Source organism: Festucalex cinctus, chromosome 21 (assembly GCF_051991245.1).
Source record: "Festucalex cinctus isolate MCC-2025b chromosome 21, RoL_Fcin_1.0, whole genome shotgun sequence".
Lineage (NCBI taxonomy): Eukaryota > Metazoa > Chordata > Actinopteri > Syngnathiformes > Syngnathidae > Festucalex > Festucalex cinctus.
This window is the reverse complement of record NC_135431.1, coordinates 20579702-20602999: the sequence shown is the minus strand read 5'-3', so window position 1 is coordinate 20602999 and position 23298 is coordinate 20579702. Positions and strand designations below refer to the sequence as shown.

The 23298-nt window shown below is 41.9% G+C and overlaps 2 protein-coding genes across 7 annotated transcripts in view; one reads left to right on the top strand and one right to left on the bottom strand.

The window, feature by feature from the left end:
- The window catches only part of cfap206 (cilia and flagella associated protein 206), a 103940-nt gene extending 94248 nt beyond the window's left edge, over nt 1-9692 (top strand). For all 6 annotated transcript variants that reach the window (XM_077509896.1, XM_077509892.1, XM_077509891.1 and 3 more), the window contains one exon: nt 9434-9692. In XM_077509896.1, the coding sequence (XP_077366022.1) occupies nt 9434-9655 (222 nt within the window). In that variant the 3' untranslated portion in view covers nt 9656-9692. The remainder of the gene's footprint in view (nt 1-9433) is intronic.
- A 6902-nt stretch (nt 9693-16594) lies between these two features.
- lyrm2 (LYR motif containing 2) overlaps nt 16595-23298 on the bottom strand; it is a 360856-nt gene continuing 354152 nt past the window's right edge. The window contains exons 3-6 of the mRNA XM_077510816.1: nt 17212-17258; nt 17072-17122; nt 16964-16997; nt 16595-16890 (exon numbers count right to left, since the gene is read on the bottom strand). Coding sequence (XP_077366942.1) covers nt 17110-17122; nt 17212-17258 — 60 coding nt within the window. The 3' untranslated portion in view covers nt 16595-16890; nt 16964-16997; nt 17072-17109. The remainder of the gene's footprint in view (nt 16891-16963; nt 16998-17071; nt 17123-17211; nt 17259-23298) is intronic.

Below are 23298 nucleotides of genomic sequence, written 5' to 3'. Positions count from 1 at the left end.
CACAGTCCATCATCTACGTCCACAACTTAATCCGTCCTTAGATTCGCAACATTACCGGTGCCGTAGTCATGCACTCACATCACAGCTGTGTTGCGCTCCACTTTTTTCTTATAACCGTTTGAATAATGTTTTTATATTTCATTTTAAGTGCGCTGCTCCCCCACAGGATTGCACCTAAATGAAAGGAATTAATGAGCTACTGTTACGGGTCCAGGAATGTTTACCACGGTAACAAAAAGGTCACTTGTATTTGCAGGTAGAAAACAGAGACGAGTGAAGACGTTGTGCCTTGCTCTCTCCCCAGATTTCATCTGAGGAGCGGAAGCAACGTTCTGCCTCCGTACATGTCCTGACTCGAAAGTGCTAATCCAACTACTTCTCTTTATCTTAAATCACAAAAAAAATATTCCTACCATATTCCATCCATCCATCTTCTTGACCGCTCATTCCTCACAAGGGTTGCGGGGGGTGCTGGAGCCTATCTCAGCTGGCTGTGGGCAGTAGGCGGGGGACACCCTGGACTGGTTGCCAGCCAATCGCAGGGCACACAGAGACGAACAACCATCCACACTCACAAGCACACCTAGGGACAATTCGGAGCACCCAATTAGCCTGCCATGCATGTCTTTGGAATGTGGGAAGAGACCGGAGTGCCCAAAGACCCACGCAGGCACGGGAAGAACATGCAAACTCCATCCAGGAAGGCCGGAGCCTGGACTCAAACCCAGGTTCTCAGAACTGGGAGGCGGACGTGCTAACCAGTCGGTCACTGTGCCACCCAGTGTAAATAATATTATAGAATTTTTTTTTTTGTTTTTTGGGTTTTAAAATTACATTTTCATCATAGAAATGTGATCACCCTACTCTACGGGGGTCACATGCTCCCCGCCAACAAAAGCGGCTTCTGACACTTAATCACAATAGAAAACTAACATCTAAACATCTTTAGAAAACCCAATCATTTACAAATTATATACCCTCACAATCTCAAAATGTCCACTGATTCCATATGATTAAGGATGCTTTGGTCACCCGTGCTTTTGGGATCTGTGATGACTTGTCTTTCTTCAACATGGGATGTGGGAGATTCCATGGAGGGTTGTTCATTCCTTTTCTCATAGGAAGCTTGCATTTCCAACACTGGCATCTCTGTTCAGTCTGGGGCCCATTTGATCTCTCTGGAGTACCAATGGTGCTTGGGTCATGCCGAGTTGCTGGTAGTCTGACCCTGTAGCCTTCTGGTTCATCATCATCTGAGTCTGAGGTCTCCGGACATGTAGCCTGTTTGCTTATTTGACTTGGTCTGTGATGAGAGTTTGCTTGTTTTCGGGAAACTTTGATTTGGGCAGCTGTGGTTGGAACTCCACTGGTAAATCATTGGCCAACAGCAGTAGGTTTTGGTGCAAAGTCCTGGTTTAGCTTTGTTATCACCTTCTGGATGGACAACATACGCTGAGTTGTCTGAAACCTGCTCCTTCACCACATATATTCTCTTTTCCCAGTAGGAACGCAGTTTTCCAGGCCCACCTCGTTCATCTCAATTCCTGACTAACACACTGTCCCCTGGATTCAACACCACCGCCTCACCTTTCGATCGCACGAGTTTTGGCTTTGGCACTCAATGACACACTGTTGTTGTTTGCAATATGATACGCTTCTGTCATCCTCTTCCACCACTTATCAGCGTATCCTTTGTGAGTTATTGGATCTGTGTCCTCTGGCAGGCCAAAGAGAAGGTCTACAGGGAGGCGAGGATGTTGACCATAGAGCAGAAAGTGAGGTGCATAGCCAGCTGATTCGTGACGAGTACAGTTGTATGCATGGATTACCTGCGGGAGATGTTCTTTCCATGCCTCCTTTTCTTTGTCTGACAGCGTGCGCAGCATCTGCAACAAGGTACGGTTGAACCGTTCTGCTGGGTTACTCTGGGGATGATAAGGAGATGTTCAAGAATGACCCACCCCAGAGAGCTGACCTTGTGTTCGGAAGAGTTCATTCTCGAATTCTCGACCCTGGTCGTGATGTAACCTATTCGGGAACCCAAAACGAGGCACAAAGTCATTGTACATCTTTTCTGCTGCTGTTCAGCCAGATTAATTTTTGGTGGAATAGGCTTGTGCAAAACTTGTGAAATGGTCAACTAACACAAAGATGCACTCAAAGCCCCCTTTGCTTTTTCAAGATGCAAGTAGTCTATGCAAACAAGCTCAAGTGGTGAGTTTGTCTTCAGGCTGCTCATAGGTGCACGCACATGAACTGTCAGCTTCTTTTGCTTTATGCAGTAGCATTTCTTTGACACATAGTCCTCTATAGCTTTTTTCATGTAAGGCCAAAAGAACCTCTCTCTGACAAGGTGAAGCACCATCTCCAGGCCTACATGCCCCATGTCATTGTGAAGGCGTTTCAAGACAAGTGGTTGGTATTTCAGGTGTAGGAATAACTGTCTCCTCTCAGGGGTGCGTCGACTATACTTTATGTTAAAACGCAAGTCTGATAACTCTCCCGCCCAGTGATGACACACCGCATTGAGTTTGGCTGTACACATGATGTACGTGAGCGGGTTGTTGTCAGTGTAAACTGTGAAATGGGGAGTGTAAAAGAGGTAGTCTCTGAACTTCTTGCACACTGCCCATTTTAGCGCAAGGAACTCCAACTAGTTGCCACTGTGCAAATGATAATTTTTCTCAGCCGGTGTTAGCGTTCGCAATCCATAGCCAACAATTCGCAGCTTCCCATCCTGCCGTTGGTAGTTGTAGTCGTTGTCTTCATATATAGTCACCTAGCTTACCTTGTATGCTGACTTAAAAAAAAAAAAAAAAAAAAAAACTTCATCTATCTAGATGGACGTGTATGACTTGCAAGAGTATCATATTCTGAAAATTAACACAAGGGCCCCAAGGCCCTGCCCTGATGCATCGGTGTGCAGAACGAATGGGAGGTCAAAGTTGGGATATGCAAGTACAGGGTGATGGGTCAACCTGTCAATCAATTTCTTCAAGAACCTACTGATGTTCTGCAGTCCAATTTATTGATGCCCGGGATGGCAACTGTGGGCCTCTCACTTTCTTTTGATGCGGATGTACTGGTTGGGTTAAAGAGTTCACTTGAAGCAACTCATACAGTGTCTTGGCTGTTTTGGAGAAGTTTTGTATGAAAGAGCGGTACTAACTGAGGAAGCCCAAGATTCTTCTGAGGTCACCTACGGTCCGTGGTGTCTTGGCTTTGAGAGCCAGTACTGCTTCCAGGTCTTTTGGATCGACATGGACACCCTCAGCTGAGACCAACCGTCCAACATAGCAAATTTCTCACTTGAACAATTCACATTTTACAGGGCGAAGCTTCACACCAAAACTTTGTAGGGTCTTGAAGCACTTTCAAAAGACCCCGAGTCACCAAGGATGTCATCTAGGCACGGTATGCAGCATTCGTCTCGCAGAGAACTTAACATCTCCTCCATGCTTCTTTGAAATGCTGCAGGCGCGTTCGACAGACCGAACGGGATTCTCACCCACTCAAAGGGTCCCCAGGGTGTGACGAAAGCAGTAAGATGGCGTGAACTTTCAGCCACAAAACCCTGGTGGTAGGCTTTGCCCTGATCAAGGATATTGAACCAAGAATATCCTCCCAAGGTGTCCAGCAGATCCCGTATTTGAGGTAAGGGGTATCAGGTACAGTTTTCTGGTTCAACAGGCGATAGTCAATACAGAGGTGTAGTGTGCCATCTTTCTTCCTGACGCACACAACAGGGGCTGAATAGGAGGATTTAGATCTCACAAGCCATCCTTTCACAACGAGGTCCTGGATGTATTCCTTTACCTCTCTTAGAAACGGTTGGACGTATATGCCCCCTGCATTGGGATGTCATCTTTCAGGTTTACCATTTGTAGGTTTGGGATGCAGCCAATGTCGTTCCCATCCCTGGCAAAAGCTTCAGATGCATCATACAACATCCTCTTGACAATTTGCTGTTGATCATCCTCCAAGTGGTCGATGTTAACTGGAGATTGCCACAAAGATGGCGGTGACTTGGTGGATTGCAAGGTGACCTCACTGATTGTTACAGTAGGGATTGGCCCATCAAGAGTATGATCATTCAAAATCTTTTCAATTTGCTGCAAGGTATCAAGGGGTGTTTTCCGTAGCAGGGTGTTCTCGTGTTTTGTGTTGTTGCCAACCGCAATGGTGATATCGGGTTTGGTGGCGTTATGTATCTCATGCAAGCCTGCTCCCAAATCCAATTGCTCTAGTTACTGACTGCCTTCATCTGCTTCAAACACCACCAACCGGTCAGACATGTTCATTTTTAGGGGGACCTGGCACTTAATCCAGGCAATTTGACCAGCTGGGATGATCACATCCTTCACACCTGTCCTCAGATGTCCTTGTGGCATTATTGGCCCCGATGTTTTGAATGAAGTTTACGATTGCCTCTGCTTTCTCATTAGTGTCACCCATTGCATTGCAAAGCAGTTATATCAATATTGGTACCATTTGTTCTGGCTGGCCTTCAATGAGCTGCTCCAATACATTGAATCCAACTAGTGGTCTCTCCATTGGCAAACTGCTGACCGGGAAAGGAACATTAATGGAAAGGCTGAGATCTTCGTTTTTTGGAAGATTAATTTTTATGGGCAGCCAACCATCAAACAGGATCTGCTCTCCATTCACAGTGAACACCTTAAGTTCGTCCAGTTCTTCAATGATTTCATATAGCGAACGCAGGCTGAGGTCAGGTCTATCTTTCCAATCATGGCTTATTATACTGACTTGTGCCCTCGAGTCTAGCAATGCAGTTACTGCCAAGCCATTCAAATTGCATTGTATGTGGACTTTCTTTCCTATTAGCTTAGCAACCGCCCCACGTCTCGCGCATTTTGACCCCAAGGTGGGCTGATTATGCGAATAAGGCTATGTTCACACTGCAGGTCTTAATGCTTAATTCCGAATTTTTTGTGAAATACGATTTTTTTTGAGTAAGTGTTCACATTACTCATTAATTGCGACCTCAGTCTGTCTGCTGTGTGAACGTTATGCGTCCACAAAGTGACCCGCAGGCGCAGAAGAAGATATGTCACTTACAACGCTGTTTGAGGAAGTAAATACGTATTTGCAGGTAGAAAACAGACGAGTGAAGACGATGTGCCTTGCTCTCTCCCCAGATTCCGCCTCCATACATGTCCTAACCCGGAAGTGCAAAACCAACTATTTCCTCTTTATCTTAAATCACAAAAAAAAAAATATTCCGACCATATTAAGGCAACAAAAAATATGTTGACATCAGCATCCATGTAAACAACAGTGTAAATATTATAGAAAAAGAAATTAGTTTTTTGTTTTTGTTTTTTGTAAATACTCAAAATTCAAAATTACATTTTCATCATACAAATGTGATCACCCTATTCTAGGGGGGTCACACTCAAGCACACCTAGGGACAATTCGGAGCGTCCAATTAACCTGCCATGCATGTCTTTGGAATGTGGGAGGAGACCGGCGTACCCGAAGAAGACCCACGCAGGCACGGGGAGAACAGTCCAGGGTGTCCCCTGCCTACTGCCCAGAGCCAGCTGAGATAGGTGCCAGCACCCCCCGCGACCCTTGTGAGGAATAAGCGGTCAAAAAAATGGATGGATGGATGGATGTAATTTTATTTTTTCCGTATCATATGGTTTGACATGGTCAGTCAAAAAATGTTTATAGTTTAATTAAGGATTTAATTTTATTTTTGAACTTCAGATGCACTTTAAATCTTTTCTGTTACAGTTACTAAAGCTATTCTTTGTTGTAAGTTGGTCCATATGTCTTTCTTTTTTTGTATTCTCTTATACGTTAATACGGGTACAGTGTTATGCAGAGGTGTGTAATAATAACAATTTTATAGACAAATTTATAGTCGCGGGGGGAGGGGGGTGCGCGAGATGTTTTCTTCTTACTGGGGGGAGGGGGGGGGGGGGGGGGGGCATGACAGAAAATAATTGAGAAGCACGGCTCTATAGGGAGCCGCTGCGGTATTGCACTTTTTTCTAAAGACATGTTCAAATTCACCATATGATCGTATTTAGAGTTCCAGTTGAGAGGTGTAAAAAAAACACGGAAGTAGAGGGCGGCACCGCGCTCTGCTTCTGCAGGTGGCGATAATCATGGGCGGGGACCGGTAATTAGTGAGCGGCAGGAAGGGCAAGTGACCTGGGGTGAGAGGAGAGTTAGAATTTCAAAATAAAACAGGAAACATGACTGATAAAATAAAAGCATGGACCGCCACGCCGGTGGCGGCGTGACAGTGTAAAATTGTAGCTGTAGCTAACTCGAAAATAAGAAATAAGTCACGAAGACGAAAGCCCTCATGTCGAAGCTGAACTCACGAAGAAGAAAGCTACAGTCGGGGACTTCTGGCTAGTGTTAATTTCATCAACAAAAAATAAAAAAAAATAATTTCATCATCACACATTTTTCACCGGACTAAACCTAGACAAGACTAGACTAAAACCGTCATTAATAAATAATAACTGGGACTACATCAGTATGCATTTTCGTCGACTAATGAAGACGAGATGAAAATATCCTAAACTTAAAAACTGAACTAAAATCTATGGACATTTTAGTTCATGAACAAAAAATACGCAAATTATATGATTTTGTAAAATCTTGTCTCTGCGAATCTGTCACGTCTGTGATACTGTCATGTGACACAGCACAAAAACATGGGACATACAGGAGGTGAATTCATGGTGAAAGATTAAAAAAAAAAGTACCTTATAGTTATAATTTAACATTAATCCAATGGCTATAACGTTCCAACAATAATGTTAATGCGACTGCTATTAAGAAAGTGTATATTATTCACAGCTAATTAATTAATTAATGTATTTACTTATTTATTATTACTACTATTATTATTATCATTGTTACTATTATTATTATTATTATTATTGTATTATTTAAATTATTATTCAATTTATGCCATTGGCATATAGTGGCAGGCATAACAAATAACTGAAGGTAAAAGCAACCTTTGTGTGTACCTCTGTTGGCATTCATACAATTGACAAAGTCATGGTTACCTGCAAATATGCAGCTTTGTGTTCAAATGTATAAGCCCAGATTTCACACTAGGTATATTTGTGACTAAACAGAGTTAAGATAATTATTTTAGTATGCAAACTTTTTGTTTTTGTTTGTTGGTGTACTGTGAGGTTTTTCTTCACTTATAAGTGCCTTAGCTGCATAGGTTTAAAAAAGCTTTTCCTGGTTGATTTGTATTTATTTATTTATTTATTTATTTTATTTTTTAACTTTTTTTTTACATTTTTTTACTCTGATTTGTAATTGACTGTTTTATTTACTGTGTGCTTCCATTGCTTTTATTGTTGCCTATTGGGGTGTGCCAAAAAATCGATTCATAAAAGAATCAAGATTCTCATTTATTAATCGAACCGAATCGATATTAAATATCCAAAAATCAATTTTAAAATGAAGGGGAAAGGCAGTTGTAGCCCACATGCTGTTTTTGTGGTAAAAGGTACTTACAATACAAAATTAATGAATGTTTAAACAAAAAAAGACACTTCAATGTTTCTGTCATTTTGTCTTGCAAAGCAGACTGGAGTAGATCATGACAATGTTGTGCATATCTGTAAATTGAAGCAGAAATCATTTGTTAATCAAAGAATTTTGAATCGAAAATTGTTTGAATCGAGGATCGAAAATCGATTCTGAATTGAATCCTAGACCCAAAAATCGTAATCGAATCGAATCGTGAGACAAAGATTCCTAGCCCTAGTTGCCTGTATTGTGCACATTGAGATTAATTTTATAAATGTAAAGTGGGTTATAAATAAAATCTATTATTATTATTATTTCTTCTCTTGACCGCTTATTCCTCACAAGGGGGGTGCTGGCGCCTATCTCAGCTGGCTCTGGGCAGTAGGCAGGGGACACCCTGGACTGTTCTCCCCGTGCCTGCGTGGGTCTTCTTCGGGTACTCCGGTCTCCTCCCACATTCCAAAGACATGCATGGCAGGTTAATTAGGAGCTCCAAATTGTCCCTAGGTGTGCTTGTGAGTATGGATGGTTGTTCGTCTCTGTGTGCCCTGCGATTGGCTGGCAACCAGTCCAGGGTGTCCCCCGCCTACTGCCCAGAGCCAGCTGAGATAGGCGCCAGCAACCCCCGCGAACCTTGTGAGGAATAAGCGGTCAAGAAAATGGATGGATGGATGGATGGATGGATGGATGGATGGATGGATGGATGGATGGATGGATTATTATTATTATTATGATTATTATTATTATTTGTAGTAGTAGTATTAGTAATCGTAAAACACTTGCTCAAACACTGAATTATTGCACTTGCTCTTTGAATTATTCTCAGATCAAATTATAATTATACTATTCAAATTGTAATATCAAGTTATTAAATAAGTTTTATTTGATGAACATAAGACAGGGATGTGTCATAAGTCATATCGAATATGGATAGAGTAAAATGTGGTGTATAATACTCTGTGTACATGATGTGTGTGAATGAGCTCAGCTGAAGTATGCACCTCATCTCTTCATTCACGTTCTCTAAACACCACCACACTGGATTTCAAATGAAATGGACAAGATGCGCTTTAGTTGCAGACGTTCCAACTTTATTTTGAGGGGATTTGCGGCGTGGTCATTATGTCTACTAGTTTCACAAGACTTTAAAGGGATCGTTCAAATTTTTTAACATGAATCTCAATTTCATCCTTGCCTCCAGTGTGTGTGATCAGCACTGACTTACCCCTGACAGCGTTCTGTGACATGAGTTCTGATCCGGTGTTGGACGAGAGGAAAATAGTCCAGCAAGCTGGCTGAGGTCACGGAAATAAAAGCGTTTTTGTTCTAAAAACAGTTTGTGTTCAAAAGAGTGATACATTTGCATCACAATACTCTTTTTCTGAAAAAAACTCAGACGCCATTACCGCCAGCCACTACTTTTCTGTTCGTTCGTATCACTGCGCGTCGTCCTGTAGAGTGTAGACGGCTAATTGACGCACTGCAGCCAGCTAGCTGATCCTTCCGCTAGAAGTTGTCTTTTCGAAGGCGGAAGGATCAGCTCGCTGGCTGCAGTGCGTCAATTAGCAGTCTACACATCTACACCCTTTAAGTCATGCTATGCTAACATCGAATATCATCGCGTTAAACCAAGTTCCTGTTTGAAACAAAACACACAACTCAGTCATGAACATAACGATTTCCAGCCAGTTGGAATTCCGACGTTCGTTTTATGGAAGACATCTTGCGTTGGATTAGAAGACGCAATAGCGATGTCCCTTGGTGAACAACAACAGTGCTCTGCAGATTACTTTAGTGAGTCAACACAAAGACTACTGTTAGCTCGGTTTTGTGTTGTATGCTACAAATGGCATTTAGTGACTGACACAACTATTATATACTTGAAAATTCTAGGCTGATCTTCGGACAACAGTCACACACTCAACTCAGACCCATCTAAGCCACATGAGACGGGAAAATACCACTCAAACTTGGCTCCCCAAGGAGGTTGCCTGTCAATGTAAGAGAGACGGTGAGACTGGTGTCCCCAGACCTCAGATATTCCTGGCCGGCCTGAGAGGACGCAGAGATGGACGAATGGAAAAAATAAACCTCACTAGATCTATTCATGAATAATAGGTGTTATAATCAATAAATGAAAGATTGCCTTGCACTTGTGTTGTCTGGCTACCTTTATTGATTTTTCATGATAAATTTAAAGCAACACTTAGGAACTTTCAGTTTTCGTTGACGCCATATGGACAAAAATGTAGTGTTTTGCCTTGTCAACTTCCGCTTACCCGCAGGACTTAAATCGGGAAATATGTCCTGATCGACTCTCCAATCAAAGGGTTAGAAATTCCCCTTTTCCCTCACCAGCTCTAAGGCATCAGCGTGAGGAGACGGGAATTAGATAAGCCGATATATCAAAGTGGATTCACCTAGGTTTGTTCACTGTCTTCTTATCATGAGGCCAATCCGTTTTCATCCACCTATCAATCCTGATTGAATAACCACACAGAGCCCAGGAATAATAGTCTGAACACCTCACTTACATTGGCAGCTCCACTTCTCTGAGTTGTTTGCATTTGTTATTGACCTAGTCATTTAATAATCCTTGTGAGGATCATACGGATTTGTTTCATATCAAGCAGGAGTATTTGACTTTATTAATACAAATGGTAACACTGGTTGAAGGTAATTCAAGTGCACTTACCTCCTTCCGGACGTCCGATGCTGTTGTGTCCGTCTTGAAGAAAAATAATGCGGACTTATAAAATGTCCGAAAAGAATAAAATAAAAATAAAAAGAAACAAATAAAATAATTAATTCACAACTGGTTTTTCAATTATTTTATTTGGTCTTATAAAATGACCTTGGACTCATAAAAACGTCCAAAAAGAATAAAATAAAAATGAAAAGAAACAAATAAACTAATTAATTCACAATTGTTTTTTTTTTATTATTTTATTTGGTCTTATAAAATGACCTTGGACTTATATAATGTCCAAAAGGAATAAAATAAAATTTAAAATGAACCAATAAAATGATTGATTCAAAAATTGTCTTTTAATAATTTTATTGACAATAATAAAATAGCAAATGTAAATCATAAAAGTCACATTTAGAAATAAAACATAAAATCAATAAAAATAAAATGAAATAGGAAACAGGAAATCAAAGATAATATTTAAACCTTTTATAAGAGCTTTCTAAGATTGATCATTTCTCAAAAGAACTCAAGACCCGATTTAGAATAAGGCGTTTTTGGCTAAAATTAATTTAAAGATATGGGAGTGGTTAAATGGCTCCCACCCTACACGCGATTAATCTTTCATACCTTCCTCTTAAACACCTTATTAATAAAAGTTTTGTACTTTACCCAATCTGTGAAGAAAGTTCCATTCACGGCGAAAAGTCAAAGATCCTTCGTGAAAAACCTAAGTCCCAAACAGCCGCGAATCCGTCTTCAGAAACACACTCCGTCCAGACCACATCGCAGGGTGAAGAAGAAAGAGAGCCCCGGTCCCAGCTGAGGAAGACTTTTTATCACCTTGGGTCGTATCACTGATTTCCTCAGTGTGAGTGTCCTTCCGCATCGTCCTTCCTCATATCAATGCGCAAAGACTTGTTGAGACTTTTTCTGAGTAATTTTCCACACAGATGGGCCATAAGCGCACATACTTTAAATAAACACACAGAGGAAACTGGTTGCTAAGCTACGCACACCACAGAGCGCAACCAGTTCCTGTTTTGTCATTCTGATACTTCTGTTTTGCTCATAATCATATGTCAAGCCCTGACTGAATCTATGGAAATTATCACAGATGCTATTGACCGAAAATTATATACTATTGGAATATTTCTTGATTTAAAAAAAGCGTTTGACACTGTGAATCACAAAATATTACTAAATAAACTTGAGAAAATGGGGATCAGGGGCACTGTATTAGATTGGCTACGAAGCTATCTAACCAAAAGATATCAGTATGTGACATTAGGAGGGAGTACTTCTAATAAAATGGAAGTTTTATGTGGTGTACCTCAGGGCTCAGTTTTGGGCCCTAAATTGTTTATATTGTATATAAATGACATATGTAAAGTCTCTACTGTGTTAAAGATGGTACTCTTTGCTGATGACACAAACATTTTCTGTACAGGTGAGGATATACAAAGTCTAGTGCAAATAGTAAATGAAGAATTACATAAACTTCAACAATGGCTTAACGCCAATAAACTGTCTATTAATCTCAACAAGACTAAATTTATGTTATTTGGCAAAAAAGGAACCAAAGAAAATATTATTATTTCTAATGTAAATTATGAACGGGTAAACCAACACAATGTGCTGGGAATAATTATTGATGAGATGCTTACATGGATTCCTCATATCACACAGTTAAAAAAAAAACTGGCAAGAAGTATATCCATCCTCTACAGAACCCAAAAAATATTGAGTCTAAAAGTCTAAAAATCAATGCATTATAGATTATTTGGAGTGCCAAATAATCTATAATGCATTGATTTTGCCTTATTTGACATATTGTGTTGAAATTTGGGGAAACACCTATAAAAGTCGATTGCAGCCGTTGATGGTATTTCAGAAAAGAGCAATAAGAATTATCCATAGTGTTCCATATAATGCACACACACACAATTTGTTTATTGAAGCTAAACTATTGAAATTATTTGATCTAGTAAACTATAGAACTATTCAGACAATGTATAAGGCAGCCAGATATTGTCTCCCTTACAACTTGCAAACATGTTTTCAGGCAAAAGAGTCGCAATATGATTTGAGAGAGAAACGTGTTTGTTCAGAGATGTGTTAGAACTACACTGAAGTCATTTTCGATCTCCTGTACGGGTGTAAAATTATGGAATTCATTAGATCTGGGACTAACAGAAACAAAGACACTAGCTGGATTCAAGAAAAAATACAAAGAAATGGTATTAATCAGTTATATTGAAGAAAATGTTTAACCTGACTTTTGTTCAACTTTTATGTGGGAGAGCAATAACTCCAGTGTCAAAAACAAGGAGGGAGCTTCAACACAAAAATGTAAACACGTCTGACTATGTTATTGTAATGCAAGGACATTTTATTTTATATCATTTGAAAACAGCATCTGTGCTGACTGCTGTGAAAAGGACACTCTGCTCCAAAAACTTTTTGCAAACCAATATGGATCTAATTAGCTGGTCTGTAAGTGCGTTTGACAAAATCTTCTCAATGATGAGACCTGCACCTACTGATCGTTCATGTCCAAGTGGTACTCACATGTCTGGATATGCTGAGGATTCCTGGGCAAGGTGGAGACCAGTGTGTCTGACCAGTTTTGACCTTGAGGACGTTGAGGACGTTTACCTGCTGGCTGTGCTGGTGGTTATGCTGATGCTGCTGGGGATTGGAACCCACTGGCTGTTTCGTACGCTGCGTAAAATGTCTGATCGCCAGAAGATTGCAAGAGGAAATGGCTGAGGCCACCCTGAGAGCCATCACTGGCGTGCAAGCCGGCCGAACTAAGGCCTTTGATGACACTTCTCTGGTGAAAAACGACATTGCAGCACTCAACCTTGCCATGAACGGAATGAGGAGAGACATGGCCACAAGGTTGCTTGAACTGGAGAAAAAGGTCGCGATGAACCAAAATCGTGATGAAGACGGATCGGACTGAAGGAGGTGTCGGACACATGGTCTTCACTATGCCCAGTTATCTAAAGCTGCTGGACTGTGATAATCCACATGGTATGAATCAACAAGTGATCAACAAACTACTGGAAATAATCTTTTGTCATGATCTACATGCGATCAAATCACTGGTGAAGAGGATCCGATTGACTTTTAATAATCCATTTGCCTGAATCAAAAATCTCCGAATGTAATCAACTTGACAACCTGCTATTTGGACTTGATGAACTGAGTGAACTCTCAATAATCCATCTACTTGAATCAAATGTCTCCGAATGCAATCATCTGGATTTTTAACTTCATGGACTTGATGAACTGAGTGAAATTTTATCATCTCTGCTGACTTTTATTATTTTTATTTGATTTTATGCGTCCTAGTCTAGTATGGGGGCGGGAATTTATAAGCTTTATGCTTCTTCCTGCCAGCCCTTTTTCTTTTCGGTTATTGTATGTCAAAATTGCATGATGTAATGTTTGATTGTCAACAATGCTGTCCGAAAGGAAAAATGAACAAATAAATCAAATCAAATCAAATCAAATCAAAGGTCTTGGCTCTATTCAGCAATCATAAACATTAAAATCAATAACATCATATATGTATTAACGTTCTAACCATAATTAAGCAAGCATGAATAACATGTATATACATGACATATTAAATCCCAAATTCTCTCAGGGAAACTTAACAGGTTAATTCTAGTTCTTGTTCCACATCATGCATGTCATTGTTGAGAGGACAATACATACAGGTAATCTTTTCACGCAATGCAGTTACAGCAATATTATCAGCGATAAAGACAGCATCGCTTGTAAAGAAAATAAAAGAAAAGACAGCAAAACTTCATAGTTGGCGTCAATGTGCTGTAATCATTGATCCATAAATCAGGTTAACGATTGTCGAATATAAATTGTGTATATGTGTATTATTCAAGATCCCATTTATTTACACTTAAATTGTATTTATCCTTATACAGGATGTCATGGCTATGCTGAGTAGGCGGCTTGGTTGTACAGGTTTGGCGGCATCTAGTGGTTGCTTTGGGGAGCTACACACAGAGGCCATTTGGTTTTCAGTCCTATAGACACCAATTTTTCAGTCCTATGGACACCAATTGGTCTCTAACTAAGAATTGAGTCTAGTCCATTAATTTGTTATCTCATTTTACATGATATGGCGTTTCATCTGACCCACTCAATCCACTCAATTCAACAGCCTGAAAGAAGACCACATTTACACCAGTAAATTAAATACAATACACTATATAACTTGCACATACTTAAGAAATTCCTGAAGAAGAAGAAGAAAAACAAAACTCTATGGTAAAAAAAAAAAAAGATTCCTGCAGTAACAGTAAACTATTTTTCAACCTGGGTTTTTTGCAGTTTATATATATATATATATATATATATATATATATATATATATATATATATATATATATATATATATATATATATATGTTATATATAGGGCTGTCAAAGTGAAACAGTTAATAGATTAATTAATCACAGAAAATTGTCGCATTAATCACGTATTAACGCATATTAATCGCACTTTTTTTTTTTTTGACCGCACTTGAGCCTTGAACGTAACCGCGGATGGTTACATTGAAGGCTGCGCAGGTCAGTGATTAGGTCAATGCACTGCTTTTCCTACGCCTGTTTTTCCAAAATGAGCGGGGTGACTCCAGTTAGTGTGCTCGGTGGTAAATTTCGCTTTAAAAAACACCCCGACGGGACTTTAGATAAAACAAATTAGCATTTAATTAATAATTGCTGAATTGCACCCAATTGATACGATGCTGTTACGTTTTGAGCAATACACGCATGCATGCAATTGCGTACATGCATTTAATCAATGTTTTCAAATGACATTCAGATAATAAAATGCATTAATGTCAAAATATTACGGTATTTTGCATTTATTTTATATTACGCAAATAGGCAAGTAATTTAGCTGATTAATCGTGATTAATCAAAATTAAAAAGTGATTAATCAGATTAAAAATTTTAATCGTCTGACAACACTATATATATATATATATATATATATATATATATATATATATATATATATATATATATATATATATATATATATATATAGGGATGACTCAGTCAATTCTAAATAGTTGCTAGTTCGGCAAAACCAAGTACCAAATGAAATTGAGTTGTCGTTTGTGGATTAGCAACATAGCAAGAGGCTAAGAAATCGCAGTGAGAGAGAGCGAGAGAGGGAGAGAGAGAGAGCCTCCTGTCTCTCGGACTCATAGAAATTTGCCAACCATTTCTCCCACCCGTTTGTCCTCTTCTTTTTCAAAACTGTTGCACCTGATGGCTTCTTTTCTCTTGTACTTTTGATCCATCATTGTCGGAATAATTGTAAATAATAAAGTTATACATTTACTGCAATGAAGAACTGCTTGTGCTTGCAATGAAGAATGCTTTGCTTTATATATATATATATATATATATTTAAAGGTTAAGATGAGCCCAATAAGAAGATTGCACAGTGTTACCACAAAATGAATGTTGTTTAATTCCTTGTGTGATTATTTTTCTATTCATTTGGAATGGTGTATTGTATTAACAACATACTGATTTATGTTATCCTCACTATTCTTATACTTAGATTTTATTATTTTATTTTAAAGTAGAAACGCTTTGAAACCGTTTTTGTGTAAAGTGAACCTGTGCGGCTGTCTCTCTCTCTCCAAACAGTCACCACACCATATAGAAGAATAAGAATAAGATGATTTTTTGTGACAATAAAAGTTGCTTTAACTTGACCCAGGTGATCCTATATTCTCAAAATTTCACACATTTGATGAGAGTCCAGCCCTTAACTCTTTGACTGCCAGCCATTTTCGGAAAAGGTAACCCCATATGATTTACAGAATTTTACCGATCTTTCAAGCTCCACAGAAAATGTTGTGTTAGGACTACGGAAACACGGACACTAGAAAGATTGAAGTCTCATCTCTCATCTAAGAAAAAAAGTTTGTTTCTACCTTATTCAGATTTTCAGTAATCAACAATAGAAAACAGCTTCGTTTCACCCAAATCCCCTATTTTCTTCCAGAATACGGAGAAATCGAGCTTTTTGTGAAACGATGTTATTTCATGCACTCTAGTGAATTTGGCACTTTTTTTTTTGCATGAGTGATTCTACAAACACCTAAACTTCGATAAAACACTACCCCAACAATAAAAAAGTGTTTTTTGATTGTAAAATAACACGTTTATTTACATTCAACAGTAGCAATCCGAACAAACAATTTGGAAAACTCTTTGCAAACTATTTACACATGCGCAACTGCGCATGTGTGGTGTGTGTGTACGTGTTACTATTTACAATTGTGTGGATGTTTCAACGACACAATTTGTCTTTTTGTGTGGTATATTGTGGATTGTTTTTGTGCGTGCAAGTGGGATGCAGCAGGATTTGCACCACAGTTTTTGTCGGTCTGCTTCTGCATGGACTGATTTGCGTAGAGGTTGGTATGATGAACGATGTGTTGGAGAAGTTCATCCGTGATGAAGAGCTCCAGGATGTCAGCTGGCAGGTGGGAATTCAGCTCTGCTGCAGCATCCCTTGGTCCCGGTTTTGCAGCAAAGGGGAAGATGGTTGGCTGCCAGCCAACTTCATCAACTTCATGCCAGCCAGAATCTTTGGGATCTGCAAATATACATTTCAATATCATATATTATTTTAGAGCAGTGTGATGCAATGTGTGTGTGTGCATGTTTACCTTTTTTTCTTGAATGTATTGGTTGATGCACATTCTGTAAATTATAGAAGACGTTTACCATCAAATATTTTATTAGTGCTGTGGAGAATCTTTTTTTTTCCTTTTTACCTTTCTTCTGCTCACTGTGAGAAGGGTCACTTTGGGCCCTATGAGTAGGAGCTGAAAGAAACATACAATTACAATACTATCGAAATACTCTTTTCTTTTATTGTTGCGGTGTATTGAAAACGTTTTTTTTTTTTTTTTACCTTTCTTTGTTGTAGAACCAGCGGTCGGACGTTGCTGTGAGCACGATCTATAAAATATACATTCACGTTTGTATCGGTAATAGATGTTCTAGTGTATATCAGCACATTTACACATGCTGCCCACAGATCGCCCGAAAAGTTAGGAAAGTAATCTTACTAGCAATCTCTTAGCATGTTAGCGCTTACCTTCACTAGGCCGTGGGGTGAACCCCCAAAAAGTGCCTAGAAAATGAGTTTCGCTCCACTGTCTGGGCACTACTTGTTCAATGCATTTTTTGATAGATAATACCCTTCTGAACTTTGGGTTAAAAGTTCACCCAATGTTTTCCTGCCCCAATTTTGTCACAAGCCAGAAATGCATTGTAGCGATAATTGGGTCGTCTTTTGGACGAATTAATAATCTGGACGTTACAGAGGTAAATTGTATTTACCTCAATAACCTCTGGGGCACCACGTTTGTTTTGCTTCGTATTAACAGGAGCAAACAACGACCAAAATCCTTCTTTTATCAGTCATTGATAATCTAAAGTCGCCACACTCGATATTCAGTGGTTCGTTGTACTAACAAAAGAATAATAATCCACTCGGAAACACAGATGACTTAGGCGGAATAAAGTTTATAAAACATGCATTTATTCACGATTGCTACACTACAGAATCAAAATACTGCCTATCTAACTATTCTACCGTCAGAAGAAAAGAAATAAAATAAAGCGAATGAAAATAAGGAAGGAATGCGAATGAATAAAGAAACAGGGAAAAGAGAAAATTTGACCTGCCAGATTTGTGATGTTTCAAACGTAAGTGGCACACAGTGGATACGCCGAGGTAGAAATCAAGCGCACTTACGAGCCCTGGAGTTGCGTAGCAACGAACAGAAGTGGCGGCCTTTTTGACAAGGGGGAAAAAAAGAGTCAATGTTCGTTGAAAAATGCAAGGAAAAAAAAAGGTTTATTCCACAGGTTAGCGAGGGAGCCGCGCCAGGGGCCTGACGTAGTTGCGCGGCTCGTCCCTTGATTGGTTGGTGATCCGGCGAGGTTGATCCTCGCCGAGGTTGGTTCTGCTGGGCAGCTGTCCGAGCTCAGGTGTTGCAGCTCGGTCAGTACGCGCCTGCGTACGGGGAAGGCCAGCCGTTGGAGGTGCGTTGGCACTGCGGCGGAGCGCCACCGAGTAGCAGGTGCGGTGCGCGGCTTAGGTGCACAACCTTGAGTCCGGCGGTGCGTTGCAAGTGTACCCGGGACCGAGAAGGTCGGGCGGGTGAGCACCGATAGTGGAACAAAAAAACAAAAAAACGAAAGAGTCTTTAGTCAGCGTTGCAGTTTGCACTTGCTTTGGCGTGGCGTGGCGCGAGGATCCGATCTCGTTAACGGATCCTGCCAGGAAAGAAAAAGCCACGTGGTTTGCAAGTTTCTTAGACAAAGGGTTCGAGCAGCCTGGCTGGCCCACTTGCAAGTCGGGCCAGAGTTTTTGGAAGAGGCTTGTGAGAGCCGGAACAGGCAAGAGAGCAGGAGGGCAAAAAAAAAAAAGAAGAGCGGGCAGTGGTCTGCTCGTGTTTTTATAGTCTCTGGGTGGGGCGAGCAGGTGAAGGCACACCCTTCTGTTCGCTCGCGCAGACTCTCAGAGGAAAATTATTAAAAAGATTAATAATTTGGCATTAAATTTGGTCAGTCTGGCAAATCAGTTTTCCCACACAACCCGTTTAACACACATTGTAATTAATGCATCATAAACTAACTTGTGAGGTAACTTCTACTTGTCTAATCTGACTGAACTGAGAGACATTGATTATCTTTCATTCTTTATGGAGTACACATGAAATAGGATGTTCATACACACAAAGATATAACATGAATCATTCGTAGTTCAGTTGTCTGTCAAGAATTATCATGATATAAATGTGTAAAATGCGGTTACTTATGTGAATTGTCACTAAGGATAGTTCCAAGTTTCGCCACTTGGAGGTGTTGTTGCTCCATCTAGACGTTCCGGGAAGGGCGAGGCGCCAGAGTATCCTTTTGTGATTGATAAGAAGTCATGAACATTCCTTTGATCGGTCATTTGTGTATTCCAAACCATTGGAGCCATTTGTTCGGGCTCCGAGCAGACTGCTTGAAATACACTCCTTCGGCAGACGCATGAATTCCTTTGTCACCTGGTCAGCGGCTTCAAAAGAGTTTTGTTGGTGGCAAGGACCACCTGTAGAGCTGACCAGGCTGGATCCTGTCTGGGCATTGGCATATTCATGCACTGCAGAGAATTTGCTTCAGGAGAAGCAAACTTAAAAAAAAAATTAGAGGGTGAAATGGACCTAGGCAATAGTTGTTACAGACCCCCCTTCGTCAAGCGGGATGAATCTTCAGGATGTCCAGGTTGGCGGGTCCAGATGATGCGTGGCCAGGGTCCAGGCCACGGTCAGCCGGCCGGAGTCCCACTCACGCTCTGCTGCAACACTGAAGACATACCACTGGTGCCACTTTTCCCTAACCTCTGCCTGGTTATGTGTGTGCAGGGTACGTCTGTGTGTTTTCAATGTGTCTCTATGTGTATTCAGTTAACAGTGTGTCTAACTTGGTACTGTGTCAGCTAACTGAGGGACTCGGGTCCCAAAACAGGCGCGGGCCTGGGAAAGACGCAAGACGCGAAATTCCAAACAAAAGAAAAGGAAGAAAACTTTTCCTAAGGCTATAAGGCTAGTATCATATTATGAGTAACTAGGGGAAACGAACAGCAAATTAAAGAAAAGAGAGAGAGAACGAGAAAAGAGGCTGTCGCCTTCTAAAACTCAAAAACCCGGGACTATACTCAGGCCATAACTCTCTTATAAAGACGGGGAGGTTGTCTCAGGCACCTGCGTGTCGGTGCAAATCTCCACCCCTGGGGGTGTTCGTCAAAAAAAAAAGTCTTAGGTCGGTTAGCGCGACACTATCGTTGCTAGGTACTTAGCTATCGCGTCTTCCTACGGCGTAATTAAACACCCAAAAAGTCGTGCGTTATCCAAGAATAACTGAAGGGAAAAGGGAAAGAAAGGGAGGAGGGGAGAAAAGGGAGCAAAAGGAAGGAAAAAAAAAAAAAAAAAAAAAAAAAAAAAATCAGAGTATCCTTGGCAGTTGCGCTAGACTAAGGGAAGGAAGGCAAAGGGGCTTAGTTAGATTAGCTAGACTCACTAACGCTTTAAAAAGAGTACTCTGACCTGCTTTTGAAGGCCTTAAGTACGGGGGAGCTTTTCATGGCTAGCAAAAACTGATTTCACGCAGCATACCATTCATAAGTATCATAACACCTTGAGTGTACATAATCTTTTGAATTTGAGTTGCAAATCATTTTGTAGTTGTCTAGTCTAGTTCTGCATAATGCTATCGGTGTTACAGCTAGGACCGTATCCTTAAGTGTTGCACCAAGCGTCTGCAAATAAGTAGCAAAACACAGTATGCTAACCTCTCGCAATCAACAAAGACAAGCGGATTAGCGTCACTCGGTATGGTATCACTGAGGGGTTCGGTAGGTGCGGCGGGGTGTTGACCCCCCTTTTGCACGTGTGATACTTTCAAACATCGTAGTCAGCGAGGTCGGTCGGCGGAATTTGGCACGTCTGTCGAAGGTGGCGGTTGGGTCGCTGACTCGGAGTCGGCTGGTGACCCCCCTTTGTCAGTTCCGCGCGTATGCTGGTCCTGAGATTCGCTCGATCGCGTTCTCAGACGTTCAAACCCGCAGTGACTTTTGATCTGGTTTCGGTGGACCCACCTCAGTTGGTCCCCCTGACGTCCTTTATTCATCCTAATTTGATAGGCGACGGGTGACAGTTTGTCGACGATTTCATGTGGTCCTGACCACCGGGGAAGAAATTTTCGGGCGATGCCCCTCTGGGCACGCGGAGTATTAGCATTTGGTTGCGCGAACAAGTAATACCATACTCGATCACCTATTTCAAACTCGGTTTGTGAGGCTTTCCTATCGTAGTAGGTTTTCTGACCTTCTGCACTTTGCTTAAGCCGTTGTTGGGCAAGTGCAAACGTGGCTCGGAGGTGGGCTTGCAAGTCCTCCACGTACTGGGAGGCCGTGTATACCGTGGCTAGGTTTGTTTCGCCTGGCTGGTACATCAGGTGCAGGGGGAGCGTCATTCGCCGTCCGGTCATCATTTCAAAAGGGGCCACCCCTGTGGATTCGTGAGGGGTGGCTCGAATTGCCATGAGGATCAGTGGGAGTCGGGTGTCCCAGTCCCGATGGTTGGAAACAACAAACTTTTTCAGCAAATTTACCACGGTGCGATTAGTCCGCTCCACCTGTCCTGATGACTGCGGGTGATGGCTAATATGCAACTGGGCCTTGATTCCGAGCATTTGCCAAAGTTGTTGCATCACCTCGGCTGTGAAGTGGGTTCCCCTGTCTGAGTTAACCCGTGAGGGCAACCCAAAACGGGAGAACACGTGGTTCATCAGCAGGCATGCAGTGGTGTGTGCGGTGTCGTTTGGAGCAGGCAGGCATTCTACCCACTTGGTGAACGCGCAAACTACTGTAAGAAAGTATTTGTTCCCTCTCAGAGATCTGACCAGTGGTCCCACCCAATCAATTTGGAGATCAGACCATGGGAAGTTGACTCCTTTCTGTTGGAGTGGTGCTCGGTGACTCGGGTTTGCTGGCTGAAACTGGCAGCAAACCAGGCATCCTTTGATGTAGGTTGCTACATCATTATGCATGCGCGGCCAGTATGCCACCTGTTGTAGTGCGGTGACAGTGGCCTTGAATCCGCGGTGGCCTGCATAAGGCGCGTCGTGGGCGTATGTTAGCAAGACCCCCCTTTGGCTCCGTGGAACCACCAACCGCAGGGCAGGCGGAGACGCGGAGTCATAAACCAGAAGGCCTTTAACGAGACGCAGCCTTTGCAGCACGGAGAGCAAGTCTTTGAGGTCGCTGTCGTCACTCAACGCGTCAGGCGACACGGGGTTGGCGACAGGATCAGAAAGGTGCTGAATCATTTTGAAAAGCGCGGGGTCGCCGGCCTGTTGGGCGACCAAGTCGGAGGTTCGGACGGGCGGTACGCACGCCACGGGCCCCGTAGGGGTCCGTGTGGGGGCGTCGCGAGACTCAGCGCCGGCCGCAGCGCGGCGGCGCGTGAGAACGTGGACCTCCAGGGTGGGCTGGGTGGGCAGCCAAGCTGTATCAAATGTCCAAGGAGTCCCGTTGAGGGCCCCTTGTTTGGCTAACGTGTCCGTTAGGTCGTTAAAATGTTTGTCAGGTCCTGGGACTTTTGAGTGTCCCCGGACCTTTTTCCAATAGACATGCATATCATTGGAGGAAACCAAATGGTCGCATGTCAAAATGAGGTCGCGGTGTTTAACGGGTTTCTTCGCTGACGTAAGGAAACCATTTCGACGCCACACCGGTAGATGACAGGTGAAGGCGAGGCGGGCATAGTTTGAGTCAGTGCAGATAACCAGCACCGTGACACCGTGTTCAACTGCTAATTTGAGTGTAATCAGGATGCCAGCGATTTCCGCATATTGAGAAGAGTGGGGGCCCAATTGGAATAGCAGTGGTTTGCACGGTGTGTCGTCGACCCAAGCGATGCCCACCCCAGCCTGCAGCTGGGTTTGGTGGTGGTAAGAGCAGCCATCCACGTAAGCTGTAGGCATGTCTTTGCAGACATGTTCCTCAAAATAGCGGTGACGCGTGAATTCCGGCATCGGTGCCACGGCGACGTCTGTCGGCGGGGTCGGGGAAGTTGACACACAGTTCTGGCAAATCGCTAGATCGGTACCCAGCGGTAACTTTGCGTTTTTCGCGTACCGGACTCGAACATCGTAACTTTGTAACGCCATAAGCCAGCCGGCAATGCGCGCGTTCGTTACGACACCGTCTCGAATGCGTTGGTTGTTAAGAAAAGTAACCGGATGATGGTTAGTATCAATCGTTACTTTTTGACATCCAATGTAGTTTGAGAAATGTTTGATTGCCCATACTGTGGAAAGCAGGGCTTTTTCGCAGTCGGAGTATTTCAACTCAGGGCCGTTCAACGTTTTACTGGCGTACGCCACGACGCGTTTATCCTGGTCGTACATTTGGTATAGACCCGCACTCAAACAATGGTCG